This window comes from Mauremys mutica, chromosome 7 (genome assembly GCF_020497125.1).
Source record: "Mauremys mutica isolate MM-2020 ecotype Southern chromosome 7, ASM2049712v1, whole genome shotgun sequence".
NCBI classification, from domain to species: Eukaryota; Metazoa; Chordata; order Testudines; family Geoemydidae; genus Mauremys; species Mauremys mutica.
The window spans coordinates 35,507,829-35,532,629 of NC_059078.1; the positions used below are offsets into that span (position 1 = coordinate 35,507,829).

The 24,801-nt window shown below is 39.4% G+C and overlaps 1 protein-coding gene across 6 annotated transcripts in view; it reads right to left on the reverse strand.

Moving 5' to 3' along the window:
* Nucleotides 1-24,801, reverse strand: part of HDAC11 (histone deacetylase 11) — a 120,049-nt gene that overhangs the window by 24,207 nt on the left and 71,041 nt on the right. For 5 of the 6 annotated variants that reach the window (XM_045024960.1, XM_045024958.1, XM_045024957.1 and 2 more), the window contains exons 8-10: nucleotides 16,348-16,444; nucleotides 7,519-7,697; nucleotides 423-3,553 (exon numbers count right to left, since the gene is read on the reverse strand). In XM_045024960.1, coding sequence (XP_044880895.1) covers nucleotides 3,311-3,553; nucleotides 7,519-7,697; nucleotides 16,348-16,444 — 519 coding nt within the window. In that variant the 3' untranslated portion in view covers nucleotides 423-3,310. Of the gene's footprint in view, nucleotides 1-422; nucleotides 3,554-7,518; nucleotides 7,698-16,347; nucleotides 16,445-24,801 lie in introns of those variants that run through there. The other variant, XM_045024959.1, reaches the window with a different exon arrangement.

Genomic DNA, 24,801 nt, shown 5'->3' on the forward strand with positions numbered 1-24,801 from the left:
ATCATCCATGTAAAGTTAAGCACATGCATTAGTGTTTGCAGGATTAGGTATATAATTCTCAGACTAGACTACTCTATTTCAGAAGTCAATATTTATGCAGTTGAGAAGGTTATTCTTGTCAGTAGTTCCACTGTGGTCAAAGGGACTGCTTATGGAGAAAAAGTTATTTGTGTGCTGTTTATATGAAAGGTAAGTACCCGAAGATTTGGATAGATTAAGTGTGTGCTATGTGTCTAAGATCTATGTGATTTAGGTGCACTGAATGGGACTTGTGATCCTACATCATTATGGGTATGGCTTCCCTGCAGGCTCACCCTTTCCTCTTTTGAAAATCTCACCCTAAACTATTTCCTTTTCATTTCTAAAGCAACGTGATGATATTAACTTCCAAACTTCCTTAAGGCTGATACTGAGTTTATTTTTCTGAGATTTCCGTTATATACTCAATGTGAAAAGGGAAAGGGAAAAGAAAAGAGTACAGGAGGAAAAGTCAGTCAACATTATTCAACCTCATTTTAATTTCCACCAAGAGTAATATAAATATATTAAACACCAACAGAACACATTTTTGAAAAGACCATATGGCACTATTACAGTGTTTTAGCTTGATACAAATGTAATTTGTAATTTTATAAAAATTATAAGAAAGTATAAGAACATTTTTAAGTAGTACATCAGTAAAAATAAATCTCAACATTTTAATAATACTTTGAATATTCTTACAGTAAGAATTTTAAAAGTGCTTTTTAATAACATTGTTGTAACTCAACATTAGTGCAGTGTGCCAAATAGATTTTAAAGCAAATATTCATAGCGAATTTTACAATTTTCTATAACTAGCAGACTCAAGAGTCTGAGATCTAGTGTTAATCGAGGTAAGTATTTCAATTACAGCTCAACATTACTTAAGTACTTTACATGCTGATTCTATCACTAAGAGAAAGTTGACATCCTTCATGTGAAGACAGAAACCCTGCTCATGTCATGAAACCAGCACTATATAAGTGAACATTTAGAAGGCAAAGAAAAATGGCTTCTCCAAAATATTTATACTACTTAGAAAACTATGATCCTATGCCATAGACTGTATTTAATATAAAGATCAAATTCTTTACATTTAATAGGTGCACCTAATTCTCCACTGAATAAATTATTTTGTTGACAATTCATGGAATTCCAAGAAAGCCCGATTTCAAGATTTTGTAGTTAATATATCTCAGTAATTAAGTAAGCCTTATTTAGATATTTAACAGTATATTTACCTCTGAATTAGTATGTGATTTTGTTTACTATAAGTGACAGTATCTTACTGCTATGTCTACTGCCAAATCTTTGAGCAAGTGAAAAGTGCAACACTGTAAAAGAACAAAAACCCACTGCCTACTGTTACACTATACAATAATAATGGTAAGAGGGCCACTGTACTTCTGAAAACCATGGTGTAACTCTTAGAGGTGCCTCAGAGGTAACCTGTTCAAATTACATCATTTTTTAAAATTAAAGTTCTTTACTGATGGTCTGAGGATGCAAAAATGTTGAATATTCACCATTCTTTTGTTAAAGCCCTTATTTTCAAAGAGACAGGAAACCGAGTTTAAGAACAGATCCCTTGGCCCTCATTTGCATATTATAGGACCTGAACATTTCTTATTCAAATTTTTAGTTTGTTTAGAGAAGAAGATTTTAGTTAGTATGAGAAAAGGGAGTAAAATATAAACTAATTAATTTACTTTATAAGATGGTATGGTTTAGGAAGTCAAACAATTGACCATTTTTCTCAGTATTACATATAAGAACTTTTATACAAACATTAGCACTGAATCAATAACTAGAGATGAATTGCACAACTATCTCTCTATCCCTTTATTTTAAAAAGTAAAATATCATTCCTTTAATTCCAATAATTTGCAACATCCAGTAATGTTTAATCTATTTTCCATCTCTCTTTTTACAAATGCATTAGGAATGGTTTAATGGACATACAAATAGATATATTTTTGTTAACCACTTCCAAGTACCAAACTTAAACATGGGCTAGAAAATAATTAAAAATAATGCAGAATTATTTTTATCTTTTCTTGACAGGAAAGGTTGACAGCATAGTTACTGCATAGTTACTGTCCATAGTTACTGCAAATAATGTAGCTAAACAATTTATTAATGAAAATGATTTGATAGTAATATATAGAGTAAGAAAGGAAACTCAATAGTTTATAATTAATTCAAATTATCACCCCTGATTTTCAAATGATCACTCGGTAATTTTTATTTTTGGATAATAAATTCTTGATCACTAGTGTACTGAATTCTAAATTCACTTATTTTTTGGAAAGATTTCCAGTGCATGTAAATGTGAGAGATTGTGATTCTTTAACATTTTGAATTATGTGCTGATGTCAGATTAACCAGAGGTGCTGAACTTAGAGCAGAACATTTACCAAATAGTGTTGCACAATCCTGATTATTATTACAGGAACAAAAAATATACAGAGAAGTATTATTAATTATTGAATGGGGGAAGTATTTCTGACAATTGTTTGGATCAACATGGTTCTCTAATGTTACAATAAAATGTGCCAAAGTGCACAATTAGCATTACTAGGATATTGTGGAAAATTCTGCCCAAACTACATGCACATTGTCACAACTGTCACATTACCCTTCACACCTCTCTTGTCTGTTCCTCTCTTTCTCTTGGTTTCTCAATACTGCTCCTTTCTCTGCTAGTCTTTATCTCATCTACTTATGTACATTTCCAAAATGTACGATCAAAATCCAGAAAATGTAGGTACAGCACAAAAACAATTCAATTTGCATTTTTATTGTCCTTGCAATTATTGAGAAGCCCTCTCATTCAAACTGTTCTGCTCTGGGCTTAAAATTTCCCTCCTCCCATCTGCTGAAACAACTGCACCGTTACTAAGTGGCCTGGGACAGTCTTCAGAGCCTACCCGTACAACCCTTTCAATAACACAGTAGACTTTTCATAAAAATAAGAGAAACAATTAAAGCTAGTTATACTATATATTATAAACAAAAATACACTGCCCTTGAGTAGATCTCTAAATTAATTCTCAAAGATCTGCTGCCTTTCATACCATAGCTACTCAAGAGTGCTTCAGAAGCAAGTTAGACACTTGCAATCATTCTGGGACTAGCTAGTATCTCTACTTTGTTAATGTTTTATAGGCAAATAAATCTTTCTCTCATGTTATATTATATTAACCCTGACAGAGCTGGGGAGACTTTTTGTTCCTATATATAAACATTATACAATTAGTGAATTTTCTTTCTAAAACATAGTACTGTCTCACTGCAATGACAGGTTAGTGAAATCTAAAATAGATTCTCTAATCATCAGTTCTACCTTGGGGTTTTTAGTTTCACTGGTTGCTAGCTCCTTGTCAATAAGCCTCAGGTTGTGCAAATTAAGAATGGAATCAGCAATTATCCGTGCTGTCCTCTTCTGATAGCCTCCAGATGTCACCATCAAGATAGGAATTCTGTGGTTTCTGGCAGCCCTGAATACCGCTTCATCTCTTTTAACAATTCCCTGCATATTTACAAAAATGAAAAACAAAGTGAAATGATATGAATGTCACTTCGTTTTATTTTTTCTGGTATGGATTTGTAGCCTGTAGCTTATGCTTTTATGGCCTTATATACATGAGAAATTACCATTATGTGATCTATATGTTTGATTTTCTAATAGGAATACAATGAAAATCTGTAAAATAATTATTTAAATGATTTAAATATCCCTCTAGTAGTGTATCAAACAGTATGTTTTGGCTTTCTATACACGAACTTTTCAAAGACTATTTATTATTTGTATTACAGTGGTGAGTAGAGGTCACAACAGATTGGAGCCCCTTTGTGCTAGGTAGTGTACAGACTCATAGTAAGCTAGTTCTTGCACACAAAACCTAGACATCACAGAAAAGGGGTGGAAAAAGGAAGCATTATCCCCATTTTACAGATAGAAAACTGAGACTATAAGACATAATAGCCCTGATTCAGAAAGGCATGCAAGCACATACTTAACTTCAGGAGGACTACTCGCACGCTTAGGATCAAGCGAGTTGCCCATGATCACATAAGACATTCCTAGCAGAACCAGGAACTCAACCCAGATCTCGAGTCCAAGTCCTGTGTCTTAACCACAAGATCAGCTTTCCTCGTCCTTTAAAAAGGGTACAATGTTACTACTATAAGAACCTATCTACGTACTGTGCAGCTGAATGGGGAACTTCATGATCCTGACAGTAGAGAATCCAACAAGAGCACCACTCCAGATCTATTTCTTACTAACAGAGGGGCACGTTCTAAAACATGAGAATAATAGGACAGACTAGTGATCAAGAGCTTCTATACTGTCACTGAACTCAGCAACATGCAACAGAGAAGTAAAGTTTATTAGGTTCCAGAAACCACCTTTGGGGAAAAGAGGAATACAGAATTACTTAATGAGAAAACATATTAAAATCCACAAGTATGGACAAAGTAAGGATAATCCTAAAAGACAAATAATAAAAGGTGCAACCAACCCACTACAACTCCTCTCCAAGACAATAATAAAAGTAAGAAATGTAGCTTCACAATGGACTGTTCAGAAATCAAAAGGTTAAAAAATTACTATAAATAGAGAAGAGGAAAGGAACTAAACAAGAATATTGAAAATCACAACTGTGGGGAAAGAAGCGGCCAAACAGATATAAAATGAGTATGTGCAAGACAAAGGCGTTAAGAAAAATAAGAAGATCCCTTATAAATGCATCAGGGAAAAATACCAGAAAAAAATTAGAAAAATGAAAAAAGGATGAAAATGAATATTTAAATGTGGCTATTTAAACTATTTTTTAAAATCTGTCTAAAGATTTTGTTTGTTTGTTTGTGTTTGTTTGTTTAAATGGTACTGTACAAGAACAAAGGCTTTAACTAGGAATAATGAGATGAAATTAAAATTAAAAATTTAGGATGAACATCAGCAACAACTCCTGTATAGCAGATTCTTAGGTGAAATAGTAGAAGCTTCAGCAAATGGTACATTTTAAAACAGACTGGACTCAGATGCAGAAAAAATACTATAAGGAAAAATTCTGAACTTGCAGAAGGATGGGCTAGACAATCTAATAGCTATGATTCTGTGATTCACAGAAATCTAAAAAGGAACAATCTGTGCATGGTTAGAGCCCTTTCCATCCAAGGATGTCAAAGTGCTTTACTAACACAAGTGAATTAAACCTAATCATTTTTGTAAATGATTAGGGGTATGGAACAGCTGCCGTATGAGAAGAGATTAATAAAACTGGATTTTTCAGCTGGGAAAAGACACAATTAAGGGGGGATATGATAGAGGTCTATAAAATCATGACTGGTGTGGAGAAAGTAAATAAGGAAGTGTTATTTACTCCTTCTCAGAACAAAAGAACTAGGGGCCACCAAATGAAATTAATAGGCAGCAGGTTTAAAACAAACAAAAGGTAGTATTTCTTCACACAATGCACAGTCAGCCCATGGAACTCCTTGTCAGAGGATGTTGTGAAGACCAAGACTATAACAGGGTTCCAAAGAGAACTAGATAAATTCATGGAGGATAGGTCCATCAATGGCTATTATCCAGGAAGGGCAGGGATGGTGTCCCTAGCCTCTGTTTGCCAGAAGCTGGGAATGGGCAACAGAGGATGGATCACTTGGTGATGACCTGTTCTCTTCATTCCCTCTGGGGCACCTGGCATTGGCCACTGTCGGATGACTGGATACTGGTAGGGTGACCAGATGTCCCGATTTTATAGGGACTGTCCTGATTTTATAGGGACAGTCCCGATTTTGGGGTCTTTTTCTTATATAGGCTCCTATTACCCCCCACCCCCATCCCGATTTTTCACACTTGCTGTCTGGCCACCCCAGATACTGGGCTAGATGGACCTTTGGTCTGACCCAGTGTGGCCGTTCTTATGTTCGCACACAAAGGAATAATCCATATCTTAAATATGGGGAAACTGAGGCACAGAAAGACAATTAAATAGCTTGTTCAATATCACACAAGAAGTCTGAGAGCCAAAAATAGAACCTAGATCTTCAGATACTCATTTATGTGCTTTAAGCATAATATTATCTGTATTTTGTTTACAACTGGGAGTTTAATTCAAACATTTCGCGTAGAAAATATTCTTACCAGAGTCCAAACACTTTGAGCTAAAATCTCCTTTGCTAATCTTGGTTCCCATTTCAAGAAGAATAGTTTTAAATGAAAAATATATATATATTTACATCAGAGAATAGTTAATAATAAAAACTATTCTGATGACTGCTTGCTTGCTTAACACTGCAATTTATAAATTCAGCATTAATACTGAGCTTCTCTTCTATCATTGATGACAATGGAAAATGAGCATCATCACTCAGACAACTAAACACCAACCCCATTGCATGCTGTGTCATTATTCAAACTTCTTCTGAAATGTCTGTATCCCAGAGTATTTTAGCTGATTTCTCAGAGCTCAGGATCAGATTCATTAGAAAATTTCCTAAGACAAACATGTATATAAAACAATATTTGCTGCATGTTATCGGCAAGGATGTATTGAGGGCAGGTCTACAGACATTTAGAACTGCCTCAGCCTACACAGGACAAAGCGTGGCTCCAAAGGGGAACTGTGCCAGAAGCTAAGCCACAACATTGCTGGTAGCACTTAGTTGATTGCCTGGCCCCATCCTCTCCCACCAGCTTCTGCAGGCTCTTTACTTGCTGACTGTGGCAGCACTGGCAGAGAGGGATGAAGACTGCTACGGGCTGTTACAAAGGGGTCTGTGATCAACTGTTCTCCACGTCCACTGAGGACAGGACAAGTAGTAAATGGCTTAATCTGCAGCAAGGGTGGTTTAGGTATTAGGAAAAACTTTCCAATTCTAAGGGTACTGAAAGCTCTGGAATAGGCTTCCAAGGAGGCTGAGGAATGCCCATCATTGGAGGTTTTTATGAACAGGTTGTACAAACACCTGTCAGGGATGGCCTAGGTTTCCTTAGTGCTGACTCAGAGCAGGGGGCTGGACTAGATGACTTCTTGAGCTCCCATCCAGCCCTACATTTCTATGAAATCTGAAAACATTCAGCAGGAAGGACCGATACACATATCAGCTTATTCTTTTTTTCCTTCCCTATTGCCTGCACGTAAGGTTTTGCAAGCTATGGGCCAAGAACAAGGACAGCTAATGAGTTAAGTCCTAGAAAAAGATAACTTACAAAACTGCAGTTGCTATGTCTGTCCTTTCCTGGGGACTAAGAGAGGAAAGACAAGACAAGAGGGAGAGGAAGCTCAAGATCAGAGAATAGGGTGATGTTAGGTTTCAGCAGAAAAGAACCATCAGCTGGGAGGATGTGATTAGCTTCTGGGGAGGTTCCGAAGTCTCAGAGGTGAGGGGGCAAAGTTGTGGTGAATCCAGCCATTGATACCGGTATTCACTGGGGGAAAAAAATCCCAGTAAAGTCTGTAGATATTGTATTGTTAAACAAACCTGAGGTGAAATAGCAAGACCTCCCAGTGGATCACCATCCAAGATATCAGTTCCAGCGTTATAAATGATGATGTCTGGCCTCGATTCATTTAATGCCCCTTCCACATGTGTTTGTACCTTCTGAAGATATTCTGTGTCCTCTGTACCCCAGTCCAATTCAACCTTCCGCTTTATGGCTCCTAAAAAAAAATTGGTTTAATGATACTGAATCAAAGAAACAAATGACCATGCTGTGAAGGAAAAAGCAAGATTCAGACAGAAGCAAGATGAAAAGCATAAAGATTACAGTTTATGAACATTTTGAAAATATACATAATTTCATAAGATTTTAACTTAAAAACATTTTAGCAACCTTTCTTCTCCCCCTTCTCTACCCCCCCCACCTCCTGCAAAAAAAAAAAAAAAAAAAGCTGCAGCTAAATTAAACACTACAACCTAGGAACATTTTTACATTTAAAAGAAAAAAAAATCAGGCATAATGAATAAAAGAGAACATAATACAGAGGGACTATTACTGAATAAACGTAATCTCCATTTATATTTATCCCATAAATATTCAACAACTGGGAAAGAAATCAGTAAAAATATCATCAAACTGACAAAAGACACTAAAGCCTGAAAGTAGTAAAAGAAAGATGTAAAGAAAATTTAATTGCAGTGCAGGACAAGCGCTGGCATGAAAAGCTGGTAAGACAAAGATCATTAAGATAAATTATTAATATTTATTTGTATTACAGCAGCACCCAGAGGCTACAATCAGAATCAGAGTCCCTCTGTGCAAAGTGCTGTATGGATGCCCAAAACTACTTACCATCAAATATCCTTATCTTGTAATCAGGTGTGTTGGCAAACACTAATTCGTGCTAATTGCGTATTTTGATGTCAGCAGGGTTTTGTATGGGTCTGCCCCCGCAGATCTGATTGTGAGAGTGGGGCTTAATTGAAGTCAAATAACTACAAATGGGTGGAGCAAAGCATTGGAAGAAATGCTGGATGGTGGATGAGGGTAAGAGAAAGGACACAAAAGATTCCATAGCCTAGCTATGTGCACTGAGAGTTTTGAATAACTTACAAATACATTAAAATACAAATAGACAAATCAAATCCATTTCAGACTTCCTTCAGGGTAGGGACTGTGGCTCATTATGCTGTAGGTGCTGTAAAAAACACACTGGGGCTTCTAGATCTACTGAATATAAACAAAAAATATAATGATAGATAATAATTTGTCCTAATAATCTTCATGAGGCTCATTGTTGCATTCCAGTCCTCATCCAGCTTTGCAGTTGTTCTGTGTCTTTCCATCTTTCTTTTACTCCTTTCATACTTCTGCTTCCTTTGATATTATTCTTCATGATTTCTGCTCTTGTTGTTACATAAATATTCAGAAAATTATGCACAGCTGTACTCCTGCATACAACTATGGACAATACTTAGCTCATGTTCAGGGGAAACAATACGATAGCTGGATGGAGTTTAAAAAGAGGAGGGAAACAATTAGTAGAGAAAGAAAGATAAGTGTGCTTCTGATTAAACCATTAAATGCCAGTTCTGACATGCCAATCATGGACCCATGTCCCACAGCTCTCAGGTACCATGTCCTCATCTTCAGCAAACACAACCTAAGATTACAATGTTTAATTGCTTACTGTGTATAGTTGCCTAGTTCAAAGTAGCTCAAGTGACATTTTGGGGGGTGTTAACATGCAAGGTTTCTCTGGTTCAAACTCTCTCTCTCTAATAAGAAATTAATGCTAATACTTCTATGGATCTTAAGGAAGGCTGCTATCAATAGTCCCATTTTACAAAAGGGAAATGGAGGCAAAAAGATGTGGCATGACTGTTTTAAAATCACACATTGACTTAATACCAGAACTGAAAATGGAACCCAGTCAGGGGTGCTGGAACAATTTATATAGTGGGAGTGTGGAGAGCCATTGAACCCAACTGTAAACCTTGTACATGATAGAAACAACGTGGAGCCAGGGAGAGCGGCAGCACTCCCCAGCACCCTTAGTTCCAGCACCAATTAACCCAGTGGTCCTGACCTGGAGTCTTCTACATCAGCCACAAGACTATCTTTTCCTTATCTGTCCCTGAAGTGTTTGTTTTCCTTCTTTTCTCTCTCACACCTGCTTTCTCTCTCCCCTGCCCCCTTCCTCACTGTCCCTCTCTGACTTTTCTCCCCCAATCTTTCACACTGACCCTCTTCTCACAACGGTCCAATCCCTCCCCACTCCTTTTCGTCAACACTTTCTCTCCCAAATTTCTTAGTAATTTCATTGATCCTGTCTCCCTCATATCATGGCTGCTCCCTTGGGATGTGTTGCTGCTTACAGCTAAGTAGTAGCAGTGCCGGCCTCCTATTCCTCCCCACTGCATCACACCAGAATCACAGTGGGGTGAGGGAGCCTGCAAAGAGAGCAGTGAGTAAAAGAGGGAGGAGTCACCAGGACAGCTAAGGATGCTCAAGGCATGAGTCTAGGAAGAGCCAGGTTCAAGTCCCTGTTCCTCCACAGACTTCGTGTGTGACCTTGGGCAAATCACTTAGCATCTTGGTGACTTGGTTCCCCAACTGTACAACTGGGGCAATAGCTCTTTTCAACCTCACTGGGTTGTTGTAAAGATAAATACAATCAAGACTGCAAGGCACTCAGATACTACAGTAACAGGGACCAAACAAGTATGATATACTCCTGGGGGGATTCTGCGCGCCTGTGCGCCTGCACAGAATGCTCCCCCTCCCCACAGATTTCCTGTGTTTCCCTGCAGAAAATGGCAGGCAAGCAAAGGGAAGCCGCATGAGGGTGGGGGGCAACCATGAGTGAAGTTTTTTGGTAGGGATTTCCCCCCTCCAAACAGAGGCGAGGCATGGGGGGCACATGGGGTTATGTGCCACTGCCCCCAGGAGCAGAGCTGCCCAGCTGAAGGAGGCTGTGTCTCGGCTCTGCTGACTCTACAGCTGAATGCCTCCTCCTAGGTCCTAGTGCTAGTCGTGCTCCCCTTCTGTGTGCTGGGAGCCTTCCTGTTTTCTGTGCAACACTGAGTGCCCATGGTGGGGCTGGGTAAGGGGGTGGGGGTGGAATAGTGCAGAGAGAGGGGAATGTGGGAGTGAGGGGTGGGGGATGGAGAAGAAAATGGGATAGGGGAATCATGGGGGGGAGCAGAAACCCGGCATGCGGCATCCCCTTGGCAGCAGCTGGGGCTCCCCCATTAAGCAGGCCCATCAAACCCTCATTCTGACAAGCCCTACTCCCCTACGCGTGGACCCTTCCGATGAGCCCCCCACACCCAGACCCCCACCCCACTGAGCCCCAACCAGCTGCACCTGGACCCTCACCCCATCAAGCCCCACTCCCCCAGCACCCAGACTCCCCCCACTGAGCCGCCCACACCCAAACCCCCCCACCAAGGCCCATCTCCCCACACCCAGACCTGCCCCCCAAACCCCAACCACCTTTACCTGGATCCACTGCAGGCTCCCATTGCCCCTGCACCAAGAACCCCCACAACGAGCCTCTGTGCATCCAGATCTCCCACTGAGTCTCCCGCATCCAGATTGCCCCACACAGAAACCTCTCACCCCACACCTGGATCCCTCCACACTAAGCCCCTCCACACTTGGATCCTGCTGGACTGAGCCTGCCCACCCACACCTGGTGCGCCTGTTGCAGAGGAGCATGACCCCGGGGTGTTTCTGGGGCAGGCCCAGCTCTTGCACTGTGTCAGGGTCAGATGCAGCCTCACTGCCAAGTCCCTGTACCGGGGGAGGTGGGGGCTTCAGGATGATCTCCTACCTCAATGCCACCAGTGGCCTGTGCTCCCCACTGCCATGCTGGAGCCACAGTTATTTATTGACAAATAAAATGTGCAGAATTTTGCAGAATTTTAGAATATTGTGTGCATAATTTCTTGGCACAGAATTCCCTCAGGAGTAATGATAGATAGAGGAGGAAAACTTAGCTGACTGCTCAGAATACGCAGGAGTAGCTTCTAGTAGTAAGGAAGAGGAGCTGAAGGGGAAACTTTGCCCATCTGGATTATGAGTCACATTTCAATTGGCAGAACTGAGAGCACTACCCGCAGGGGGAAAGCATCTGATTGGATATGTATGGCTGGTATGACTAAGAGTCTTTGTGTTTTCCATCTCAGCAAGATAATACCAAGCCTGGTAGAAACAGAACTATGACAAGTTTAGCAATTGTCTTTATTTTCAGAGGCTTTGGGGTGAAACTCATCTCATTGCAGAGAGAGCCTATGCCTTCCACATGGTTTAAGGCATATATTCATGACCTAAAAATAACTGAACTTGTATGTAGATGCTTAAATGGACCATACTAGGATGACTGTCACCTTTTAGGTACTGTACACACACTTATTTCATAAAAGTCTTACAATTAAGCAACATGCAAAATGTTACCAGGATACTAATGCAAGTTTGATATGCTTAGTTAATAAAACAAAGAGGCAGCATGAATTGAACAAAGGACCACACAGCAGGAAATGTAGACTAGCAAACAACAATTCACACAATTTTTTCTAAATACAGCTATTAAAACTACAGAAGGGTTGCCATTTAAAATCAATAAGCGTGCTCCATTTTTATGGAAAAGTTATAAACGAATTACACACTCCATATATTAGAAAACATTGCTATTTGATAAATAAGTATAGGAATGCACTGACCAATTTGGTTTAACTTCATCTGTTAGTAATTTTTCTCTTGGTAGACATGATGTACCCTGGACAAACATTTTTGATGTAATACTTTGAAATGTGTATGCTATCATGTAAACACTGGAGTTAAGTATTCGAAAAATAAAGAAAGATGTAGTGCGTTGCATGTGTTCCTTGTCAATCATCCAAATTAAGCAAGTATGCTATTTATCAGAGTGACAGTTATATTAAAAAAAATTAAGCAGAAAGAAAGTACACACTGCACTCTGACACTGTAAACAAATCAAGCCTGCCACAGACATTTGCATCTTATCAAACTGAATCAGATGATCAACCCAACTTTAGGCTTTTTCCCTTTTAATTTAAATAGCCAGTTAATTAATTACGAGAGGCCACCATAATTAAGGGAAAACTCATGGTGAAACACCAAATACCAGTGTCTAACAGTTGGCATGAGAGTATTCTATTTCTTTTCAAAATGCTTACAGGGTATTCAGAGGTTACTCATTTTCTAAAGGTTTGTTATATAAATAACAATTCTGCAGGGAACATGATCCCTAGTTACGCAGAGTTAGCTAATCCTGAATGAACCATTTGTTAAAAAATGTTTAGTCTAATGAAAACATATAAAAAATTCTAAGTAGTGACAGTTGTCCTTAAATCAATAGCAAGTCTAGCCAATTTGGATATTTTGCATGGTCTCTTGAATGGGTTACTAACAAGACCAGCTAATGCTGGCACCTTACATTTCAGAAGTTCATCCACTACTGAGAAGACCTAAAATAAGTCTAAAGATTTTTTCTTGATGATTAATGAACACTTAATGAATTTTCAGGTACCATTACAGGAAGGATTCTATCGCTTTTTGGTGAACTTGTCATTTTAAAAATCAACATGTCAGTCAATTATAAATGTAGTGAAATTCCCAAATAAAACCAAAACAAAACCACTGCTTTGCACAGCAAGCTGTACATAGTTGAATTCCTCTAATAACATCTGGAAGAAACATTACTTCTCATTAGCGGTCACGATATACTATTCTTCATAGAAGTTTCAACTAGTGCTTCAACTGCCTCATCTGAATGGTCCTGTTATGGGATATGCCTGCCCCGCATTGGGCTGGAGGGGGTTAACCCCACGCTATGGGCTGAGGAAGCCACGGCCCCTCACACCTGCTGGGCATGCTCTGACTGGAACCACAGTATAAGAGGGAGCAGCTCAGGTCAGTCTGGACTGACCTCTGATGAGAGCAGATGTGTGCTGAAAGCTCCTGCTAGGAGAGTGCCGGAGCCACCAGATGCCAATACCAGCCAGGATTGTGCCTCTACCAAACCCCAGCCAACTGCTGAGCCCAATGGAGACGAGGCAGCAATTGCCGAGGGACCCCCTGCGTTGGAAGAAGGGGTAGGAAGTGACCCTGGGAATGGTACAGTAGTGACGGGTGACCAAGACTGAGCAGCGAGATGTCAGTTCCCGGGAGCCTTGGATCAAGACCTGGTTGAGAAGAGTGGGCCTGGGACCCTACCCCATCTGAGCCGCCACGGACACTGCCAACATATGGGGAGGTGAATTGGGCCACTGGAGACCACTAGATCTTACTATCCTGAACCACTGGACAGCCCTACTGACTCTGGCCATTGGACCATACTGCCCTGGGAAGAAGGGCAGCTACTTCGACTTTGGCCACTGGGCCTTCTGGTCCTGAAGCCCAGGCCTGTCTTAGTGACTCAGGTCCTGGGGCCACACCACTCTTAGGGGCTGACAGGGTGTATCTGCCCTTTGATAGGTCCAAATCTATATCATATAGACCTACTAAGTAGAGTTAACAAAAAGTATCATGAATAAGTTAAATTATTTCTCCCAATTGGTTTTGTGCATTTTTGTGCCCTCAAAAAGTTGCCCATCCAGCTTTTCCTGGATATCAGACTGCTGCATGGCATGGCATGAAACTTCTCATTTGCAAAATGTTTGCCCTTGTGAGATTTCATACACAAATGCCAGGGTGGCATCATCTATGTTAGAACAACCATGAAATAATGTTTCATCCCTAGATTCTACAGCATATCAGTAGCAGCCTAAGCCTATGTGGACAGGTGCCTCACCTCTGGCCTCTAAAGATGTGGGCCTCGTGCCTACATGTTTTGCTTAAATTATATATTTTAATTAAATGCCTCTGAAGAATCTTTCTGTGGTAACACACCCATGCTGTTAATGGTAAACCTGTCTTTTCACATCTAGTTGCTGCCACTTTACAACAAGCATGACTGAGATATCACTCTGTTTTGCCAATGTATAATGATTATTGTTATTGTTTCTCTTCATTATATGCACATGCCTCAATCCAATGGATCATATGTCAAAAAGCAGATGACCTTAGGACACTGAATAATGACCCAGGCAGAGGAAATCTCAAATCCTGGGCAATACAACATACTTCCTTTCAGACTGAAGTTAGGGCAGATGTCCTTAAGAAAAGGACACACCGGTAGATAGTATACTTGGTAAATAAGATGAAAAATAAAGTTTGCAGATATAGGCATCTAAGACAGGCACACTGACCTAAACATATTACTTTGAGATAAGCCCCACACAGGAAAGGCCAGAAGGCCAGCAGTGATAATGCAGGAAGGAACACATGCAAATAGCGTACTATATATATTTGATGGGAAAAACACATGGAACAAATCAAACTATTCCTGTTACTATTTTAACTCCAAAAAGCAGACACATTTTGAAAAAATAAAATTTACCTCAACAGCCAAGTCTACAATAGAAACTTTTGCCAGTATAGTAATGTTGCTTAGGGGTGTGATTTTACCAGCAAAAGCACTAGTGCAGACGTTGTTATTCTGGTATGAGTGCTTTTGCTGGTATAGATTATTATGCTCATGGAACTGGTAAAAGCTATACCAGAAAAGACACTTTTTTACCAATATAAACTGCATCTACACGAGGAGGATTTGCTGGTACAGCCAGGGCCGCCCAGAGGATTCAGGGAGTTTGGGGTCTTCGGTGGTGGGGGGCCCCTAGCGCCGAATTGCAGCCGAAGACCCGGCACTTCAGCGGCGGGTCCCGGGGCGGAAGGACCCCCCGCCGTGGGTCTTCGGGGCACTTCGGCGGCGGGTCCCGGAGCGGAAAGATCCCCCGCAGCCGAATTGCTGCCGAAGACCCGGAGCAGAAGAAGCTCCGGGAGCCCAAGCCCCGTGAGAGTTTTCCGGGGCCCCCAGAGCAAGTGAAGGACCCCGCTCCAGGGGCCCCAAAAAACTCTTGTGGGGGACCCCTGCGGGGACCGAGGCAAATTGCCCCCCCCTCTGGGTGGCCCTGGGTATAGCTAGACCCATAAATTATTTTCCTGTAGACTAGGCTAAAGAAAGAAGTGTAACTACGATTTCTCCTTTAAAGAAACATAAAACAAACTAAATGACTTCTCTTAACCCTGCTTCCTAAAATAGTCTCTTCTATTCAATATAGTAAGTATTAATTAAAAAGGCGGATTAGTCTTTTGTTTGTTTTCTGTATTTGCAAATGTGTATTTGCTGGAAGAATATTTTATCTCTGTTGCTGTAACTTGTACTTATGCTAGGGGGGAGGGAGCCCCTTTAGTTTTATCAGCTGTATACCTTGTAAGCATTTCCATCCTGATTTTACAGAGATAGAAAAAGTAAAAACTTTCTTTTATTAAAAGCTTTTCTTTTTAAGAACCTGAGTGATTTTTTCCCCCTTGTTTGAGACCTCAGGGGATTAGTCTGACTCACCAGGGATAGGTGGGGGGAAAAGAGGAGGGGGAAGGTGAATCCCTCTTTGTTTTAGATTCAAAAAGTTTGAATCAGTGTGAAGCCTCTCAAGGCAACCCAGGGAGGGGAAAGTCCCTCTTGACCACTTGGGGTCCAATCTCAGCCAGCCAATGAACCAGAAGTAATACTATGTGACTCATGGCTAATCAGAACTACGACAGACACTGAAGTTCAAATATTTGCTGCAACTTTTTGCAAACATCCTCATAGGGAATTTTTTTATATTAACTTCATCAATATTTTTGTGTTGCTGTATTTTACCTCAGAGTGAGCAGCATTTCAGTGGTAAATGACGCAACTGTTCTGTGGTAAATACATTTTTAATACTTTAAATCATATCAGTCTGAAAAGTACTTACGTTTAGCAAATCCATCCCCTGGATAAATATATCTATTGTACACATCCATAATATACACCCTATGATCATCCATGAAGTCTCTCTCATGGCCATTCCCCTATAAGAAAATTTCAATAGGTTAATCTTAGCAAACAAACACAGTATTAAAGAATCTGTGAGCGTTAAGGAAATTAAGAATACAATGATACAGTGTTTAATGTTCTAGGTACTTTTTCTTGTTTATATCCTTAAAGGTTATTCTGATGTTGCGAATAACAGTACATCTATCTGAGGCTCCTCAGGTGCTTTACAAATATTACTGAAATTAGCATTACAATGCTCCCTTGCAGATACAGAAGTATTTTCATCTCCACTGTGCAGGCAGGAAAACTAAGGAACTGAGCAGCCAATTTGCTCAGTGTCACAATGAAAGTCTGTACCCAAGCCAGGAATAGAAATCAGACCAAGTCTTAGGCTTTAACCGCACTATATTCCAGAAGCTTGTCAGCTACTGAGAATATGTAAAATGAGACCAGAGTTTTTCTGATAATCAATGAAATGTTGAAAAAGTTAATTAACCTTCAGGAAAGACTGCAAAAGTCAAATATCAATAAAATTTAATGAGAAACATATTACATTCTACCTTCTACCATTGTAAAGCCAGGAATCTCTATTGAAATATTGGACTTTGTGGTAGGGAGAGGAATGGTAAAGGGAAAATCAGATTCTGATAATCATCTCCTTTTTCCACACTCTTGAATTCCAATATGATTTCAGTGACTGTCATCTGCACTCCTATCAGACATTATAAAACAATCTCAAATTAGTGGTTCACAAGATACAATATGTTAAATGTCAGAGTTGATGTAAGGAATGAAAGCAAGATGGTAATCAGAATGATTTGATTTCAAGGTATAGGAGTAAATCCATGAAAATAATATTTTCAGTATTTTTGTTGTGTAATTTAACATTAATTTGATAAAACTCTCTGAACAGTTGCAAAGTTGTATCTCTGCTGTGGTTCCCAGTCCTGGAGACACCCAAGAGAAAAAGAGCCATTACAATACTAAAACTGGCTAGTACATGTGAAAGGGTGGTGGAGAGTACATGAATGCTCCACTGCATGTTTTTGTGCCACTGATAAGGCCTGTTAAAGGTGGCTGAGCAAGAACTCTTACTGCACTACTTCGCTACTCCCAGGCCCCAAAGAAGAGGGTAGTACAAAGATGGGTAACTAATAACAGTAAAGCTCTGGAGTGAGTCAAGTTCCCAAGGCTGATGAACTCGGTGCCCTGAGAGTAATGGAACTTCCTCATGACACTGGCAGATCTGCTCTTGTCTAGTCTGCTACCTCACATACTCCTTCCCATAATGAAAGGGAAACACTGTAGGAGGGAGTGATATAGCCTATAATCTACAGATCACTGGCACAACAGCTATAAGGTCAGAGATTTTTTGAGAAGCATTTTAACGGGGAGCCTTGACACACTTTGAAAGATCCCTTCAGAAATACAAAATAACGACATTACATAATCTATGGTTTTGTTTCATGGCCAATTTTAGCATGCAGATAAGAGACGTGCTGGAAGATAACATATCCTTCTAGATCATTATGTTTCATCATAGCAATGAAACTGCCTCAAAAGTGGATTAACACCACATTAAAATACTGTATACATTTGTGATTAAAAGCAGTTTTAGTACATTACCAGCTTTTCTAAAATAAATAACTTTTTATTGCTGAACAGTAAAGGTAATCAGTCTACAGTATGGACTGATCAGGTTTATAAAACAAATCCACACAAAAAACTTTTTAGCCCATTAGGATTTTGCTGAAAATCCTACTACCAGAGATGAGAGTTGCTCTCAGTACACACAATAAATCATTCCTTCTTTAGAAGGGGTGTATGTGTGTATGTATATATACTGTACTCTGTTAGCCTGAAGTCAGTCCTCCCGTTACAAGCATTGAAGGTCAAACTCATCTCCTGTAGAAGTTGCTGCAGTGATTATGCATGCTGAACTAATTATAATTCTTTTTAAGAGTCCCTTGTTTCTTATGGGATGCTGAGCAATTCTCAACGATTGTTAGGTTGCATCACTGTATGTAGACCAGAAAATATTTCTACATTCTAGCCACATGATGGAGCTACAACTCAGCTTAAATTTGCAACAGTGAACATTTTATTAAGGTAGCTTTATTGCCACAGTTAAGGAGCATAAAATATAATCAAGCACCAACGTTGTGCTGAGTAATTAATAATCAAACACAGTAAGTGATGATCCCATGATTTTCTATAACCAGTTATTCAGACCACAACTGTCTTAATTTTTACTGACTAAAAGGGCTTATCTACACTGGCAATTAACAGCACTGCAACTTTCTTGCTCAGGGGTGTGAAAAAAATCCCCCTGAGCACAGCAAGTTGCAGCGCTGTAAAGCGCCAGTGTAAACAGTGCCACAGCGCTGGGAGCTGCGCCCCTCGTTGAGGTAGTTTTTTTGGAGCGCTGGGGGGAGCTGCGTCACAACCACACAAGGCACATTTAATCTGTGGGGAGGTAAATTAGTAGTAGTACATGGCACTGCTTTATCAAGGTACTTTTCTAAAGAGTAAGTTCATTACCTCGAGAGGGTTACCCTGACTGCTGACTGACAGAGTAGCCAATGTGTGTGGTTTTCTCCATTCATTCTTTTCTCTTTGGCTTGTCGGATTTTTTGGTTTTTTTTGGTCAGGTTTGTGTTGTCAGCTTCATTCTGAGTTCACAGTATACTATTTTTAGGTTACACTGAATTCCAGGGCCAAGAGACTCTGCTTTAAAAAGTGAGACTTTATTTTTCCCCATGAAATGAAAACTTATCTTTATCCAAATGAGTGAAGCAAGTGAGAAGATGATGAAGGTTTACTGAGTATTTGGGGGCTGGAAAAGGGGGAAGGGGAGAGATGACAATAACACTGCATAGATTATGGCTAGAAAAAAAAAGAGTACAGATCCCAGGGTTGAATCCCTGTACTATAATTGCTCAAGGGCCTGATCCAAAGAGTTGCTGAGAACCCACAACTCTCATTAAATGAAATGAGACGGTTTGGGTGTACATGAGTTCTCAGAATCTGGCCCCAAGTTTGCCTGTAAACAAAGGGAAGACTGAATTAATCCAAATTTTGTTAGTTGTTTTCAATTATGGAACATGGCAAAAACTATCTTACTGTTGAAAGTCGGTCGGCAAAACTTCCTCAGGTGCACGCGTATATTTATATCCCTTCTTCACTGCACAGATCAATTTACAGTTTGCTGATACAATTCTTTTATTTTGCTGAACACCCAATACAAACAATCCAAAGTGTCCTGCAGCAGAAAGTTTCTGATACATACTGCCAATAGCAAGTACAAATCTTTAGCACAAGCATTGTTTAAAGAGATGGCCTATTGCTAAAATGAGGACCTAAAGCCTGCTGGGTTTGGAGTTACAGAATCCACCAAAACATTCTCAGGGCATACTTACATATTTACAAAAACAAACTTCACAATATATTGATCAATGTATACCAAAAATAGTCTCCTTTAAGATAAGCTAGACATTTATCACCAACAACCACCTGGGAAAAGTTTTTAAGATTAACCCTACTTTATTCCCTAAAGGTCAGATGATTCCTGTTGGACCAATGGGTGAAGTAACTCTACACTGAATCCCCAAACACTCAAAAGTAAGGACTATTAGACAAGACATCACAGTTAACTAGAGGTGTCAAGATGGGTGGTCTCCTAGGCATCTACAGCCACACTGTATTGATCTAAGTAAGAGAAAAGGTGGGTGAGGTAATACCTTTTATTGGAAGTTGGTCCAATAAAAGATATTACTTCACACACCTTGTCTCTCTCATATCCTGGGACCAACAGGACTACAACAATGCTGGTAATAATAAATTGATCAAATGTATACAGAAATGCACTGGAAATGCACTGATAGCCACTGCAAATGTATAAGATTAGATATCATATGTTCCTCTTGATAGCGTCACTTAGTAATAATTGTTTGTATTAAGACACTTGTAATAAAGCCTGGGGAGCGGGAAGGGCTTCAAAGCCTGAGCTGCACCTTCAAATTTCTGCCTACTCTGCTATTTTTGGAGCCCCACAAATGTGAGTGTGTTAACCTGGGCTGGAAGGCTCGCTGTGGAGACGTACCTAAGATGTACTTCCAAATACGTAAATAAGCGGGTTCAGATATCAGGGGCGGCTCCAGACCCCAGCACGCCAAGCGCGTGCTTGGGGTGGCATGCCACGGGGGGCGCTCTGCCGGTCGCCGGCAGGCAGCTCCGGTGGACCTACCGCAGGCATGCCTGCGGAGGGTCCGCTGGTCCCGCGGCTCCGGTGGTCAACCAAAGCCGCAGGACCAGCGGACCCTCCGCAGGCACGCCTGCGGGAGGTCTACCGGAGCCGCCTGCCGCCCTCCCGGCGACCGGCAGAGCGCCCCCTGTGGCATGCCGCCCTGCTTGGGGCAGCGAAATGTCTAGAGCCGCCTCTGTCAGATATAATACTAAATTACAGTGCTTAGCCATGTTACACTCAGTTAAGAATAAAGCAGGAGCCATGCGCTTTTTGTTTTTAAGTCTGAAACAACAGAAGAAAGAGTTCATCCATCCTGTGCATACCTTAACATGGCCAGCTTTTCTTTAGTTTACTGAATAAAAAATGTCTACTAGTGAAAATAATTCTCCAGAGCATGTGCTTTGAACAGAACTAAGAATAGCTTCATTCAGGAAGTCACTGTCAAGGATCAGTAGTACTCTGGAAAGTTCCCCTTGCCAAAGAATAAAAGACATTACAGAGATCATTATAGAAAGCTGGGTCAGAAGCTGCAAAAAGTAGCAAGAGAAGAGTTCATTCCTTTTGGCACTCCAGCCACAAAAGAAAAAAAACTAAGTGTCTCAGGTGATAAAGTGTAAAGATTTCCTGAAAACCCTAAATGGATTATTAAAATCCTGATATCCTGACTAGTATCAGGTGAGATTTCTCTTAGGTATTCCTAATGTACCCATCACTGTAGTTATCTAGGTGCTGATTTGAATAAAGTTTTATTAAAAATGGTTACAAACAAGATAGAATATTCCCATATGCTACTGGACAGCATATGTCCTGACACAATTTATATGCTTGCCAAAGATCTTACCAGTGGATATCATTCAGGAACAACATCCTGGTACCAAAACAATGTGTGTAGTGTTCAAATATGTCTTCAGGCAGGGAAGTGAGCATGCATCAAAAAGGTCTATGTTCTTTTGTGAAATTTTCAACTATGTAAAGATTCTTGCAAATTCTTGCCCAAAGTAACCATTTTGAGACTTACAACATCACAACACACACTGTATGTGTAACCATGTACTTCATGAAAGCCACTGTAGTCATATGTACTCTAATCTAATACATTTCAAAAACCAAAATTTTACCTATGAACATTTTAATTTTAGAGGCTTTCATTAAAGACTGCCACTAGACCCAAATCATTACCTGGAACTAGGTATTCAAAAAAATTCTTTAAGCACGTCCACAAAAAGCAAAACAAGATGCCTTTTTCTTCTTCCCCATGTCATCTGCAATAAGCAGGAAAACATACACAGATCTAACAACATTTCTCCACATAACTGGGGATGCTCCTTGTTGATTCTTCTTGAAAAGAGTTACGGTGAAATATTTTTGTCCTCTTCAGAGGAGCAAAAGGGGTGACCTAGAGTCTCAAGAGGCAAAAAGTTAAAGCATGCTATTTCAACTACTGCTTAAACTTACAAAAGTTTAAGGTTAATCATCCTCCCCATGCAAGACATTAGACCCTAATTCAGCAAAGCATTTGAGTATGGTTTTAACTAGGGCTGTCGATTAATCACAGTTAACTCACGCGATTAACTCAAAAAATTAATTGCAATTAATAGCAGTTTTAATTGAATTGTTAAACAATAGAATACCAACTGAAATTTATTAAATATTTTTGGATGTTTTTCTACATTTTCAAATATATTGATTTCAATTACAACACAGAATACAAAGTGTGCACTGCTTACTTTATATTATTATTTTTATTACAAATATTTGCACTGTAAAAATGATAAACAAAGGAAACTATTTTTCAATTCACCTCACACAAGTACTGTAGTGAAGTCTCTTTATCGTGAAAGTGCAATTTACAAATGTAGATTTTTTTTGGTTACATAACGGCATTAAAAACAAAACAGTGCAAAATTTTAGAGCCTACAAGTCCACTCAGTCCTAGTTCTCGTTCAGCCAATCACTAAGACAAACAAGTTTGTTTACATTTACGGGACATAATACTGCCTGCTTCTTATTTACAATGTCGCCAGAAAATGAGAACAGGCATTTGCATGGGACTTTTGTAGCTGGCATTGGAAGGTATTTACATGCCAGATATGCTAAACATTCATATGCCCCTTCATGCTTTGGCCACCATTCCAGAGGACCTGCTTCCATGCTGATGACACTCGTTAAAAAAATAATGCATTAATTAAATTTGTGACTGAATTCCTTGGGGGAGAATTGTATGTCTCCAGCTCTTTATATTTCATGTTATAATAGTCTCGGATGATGACTCAACACGTTGTTCATTTTAAGAGCACTTTCGCTGCAGATCTGACAAAACACAAAGAAGGTACCAATGTGAGATTTCTAAAGATGGCTACAGCACTCGACCCAAGGTTTAAAAATCTGAAGCATCTTCCAGACTCTGAGAGGGACGAGGTGTGGAGCATGCTTTCAGAAGTCTTAAAAGAGCAACACTCTGATGCAGAAACTGCAGAACCCGAACCACCAAAGCCTTCTGCTGGTGGCATCTGACTCAGATGATGAAAATGAACATGCATCGGACTGCACTGCTTTAAACTGTTATCGAGCAGAACCCGTAATCAACATGGACCCATGTCCTCTGGAAATAGGACTAAGTGGACTTGTAGGTGCTAAAGTTTTACATTGTTTTATTTTTTAATGCAGTTATTTTTTGTACATAATTCTACATTTGTAAGTTCAACTTTCATGATAAAGAGATTGCACTACAGTACTTGTATTAGGAGAACTGAAAAATACTTTTTTTTTTACTGTGCAAATATTTGTAATAAAAAATAAATATAAAGTGAGCACTGTATACTTTGTATTCTGTTATAATTGAAATCAATATATTTGAAAATGTAGCAAACACCAAAAAATATTTAAATGGTATTCTATTATTGTTTAACAGTGCAATTAATCATGTGATTAATCGTGATTAATTTTTAAATCGCGATTAATTTTTTTAAATCGCTTGACAGCCCTAGTTTTAAGTGCCATTGCAGTCAAGGGCCTTAAGCACATTAAGGGCCTTAAGCATTAATGACTAGGGTTGGACTGCTGAACTGGGCCTCAATGAGCATGGATCCACTCCCTAGTTTACCTGAAATAATAATTCTAGAAAAATTATTTAAAATGCAACTGATTTACAGTGAAAGTTCCATTTAAGTTACCACATGCAGGGAAAGTGACAGTTATATTTTCAGTATTGCCAACTCTCGTGATTTTATTGAAAGTCTGGTGATATTTGGTGTTTTTCTTAAAGCCTCCTAATGATATTTTCAGGCCTGACTCATGCTTTTCAATCTCCTGGCATTGGCAACACGGGTATAATTTTCTGAATCCTACTCACTGTACAAATCAACTCTCTGGTTTCCCAGTCCTAAGGTTTAGCATGTACTGCTAAACTCATCCTCCAAAGCCAAATCCTGAGTTTATCAATACTTGTGATCTGAAGAAAGCTGATCTATTGGTGCCTGCAGCAGGACACTTAGCTTAGGCAGCAACAAAAAGTACCCCTTACTATGGATCTTAACTCAGTGGCTCAAAAGGATTTCTTATTACAGTTTTGATTTAATGCACTGTGATACAAGAAAGCTAAATGATACATGAAGTTCGAGGAGCAAAGAGAAAAATTAAAAATCCTTAGAAGCTAATCGTAGAGGAGCAAACTTAGGTAAACAAATTTTTAGAACTAGATAGATAAGGATTAAAAATAGTTTATGCATGAAGAAAAAACTATAAAACAATCGAAAAACCTGATTGATTTGATTACTAAATATAATCTAGAGAAGATGCACAGTAATCAGCACTGAAGGAATCATCAACCAAACCTGAATCCCAATGGCACTTTGTCAGAACCAGCACCCTATTCATTAGCAGACAAATGAATAGATAAGAGCAGGCTCTCCAATAACTTATTAAAAAATTGGGACTGTATTTATGTGTCAGTGAACTAAGAAACTATTTCTTTAATTATATAATAATATCAAGTTAAGAAATATCAGGTCAGGTAATTAACTGAGTTATGGTGGAGTGCTTTTGTGCCTACTATGCTACACATTTATTTCCTAAATCCTTTCCAATTGAGGTTTGCATTCAGTAACTTACATTTTTACCATAATACAGTTAGAAAAATGGTATTTT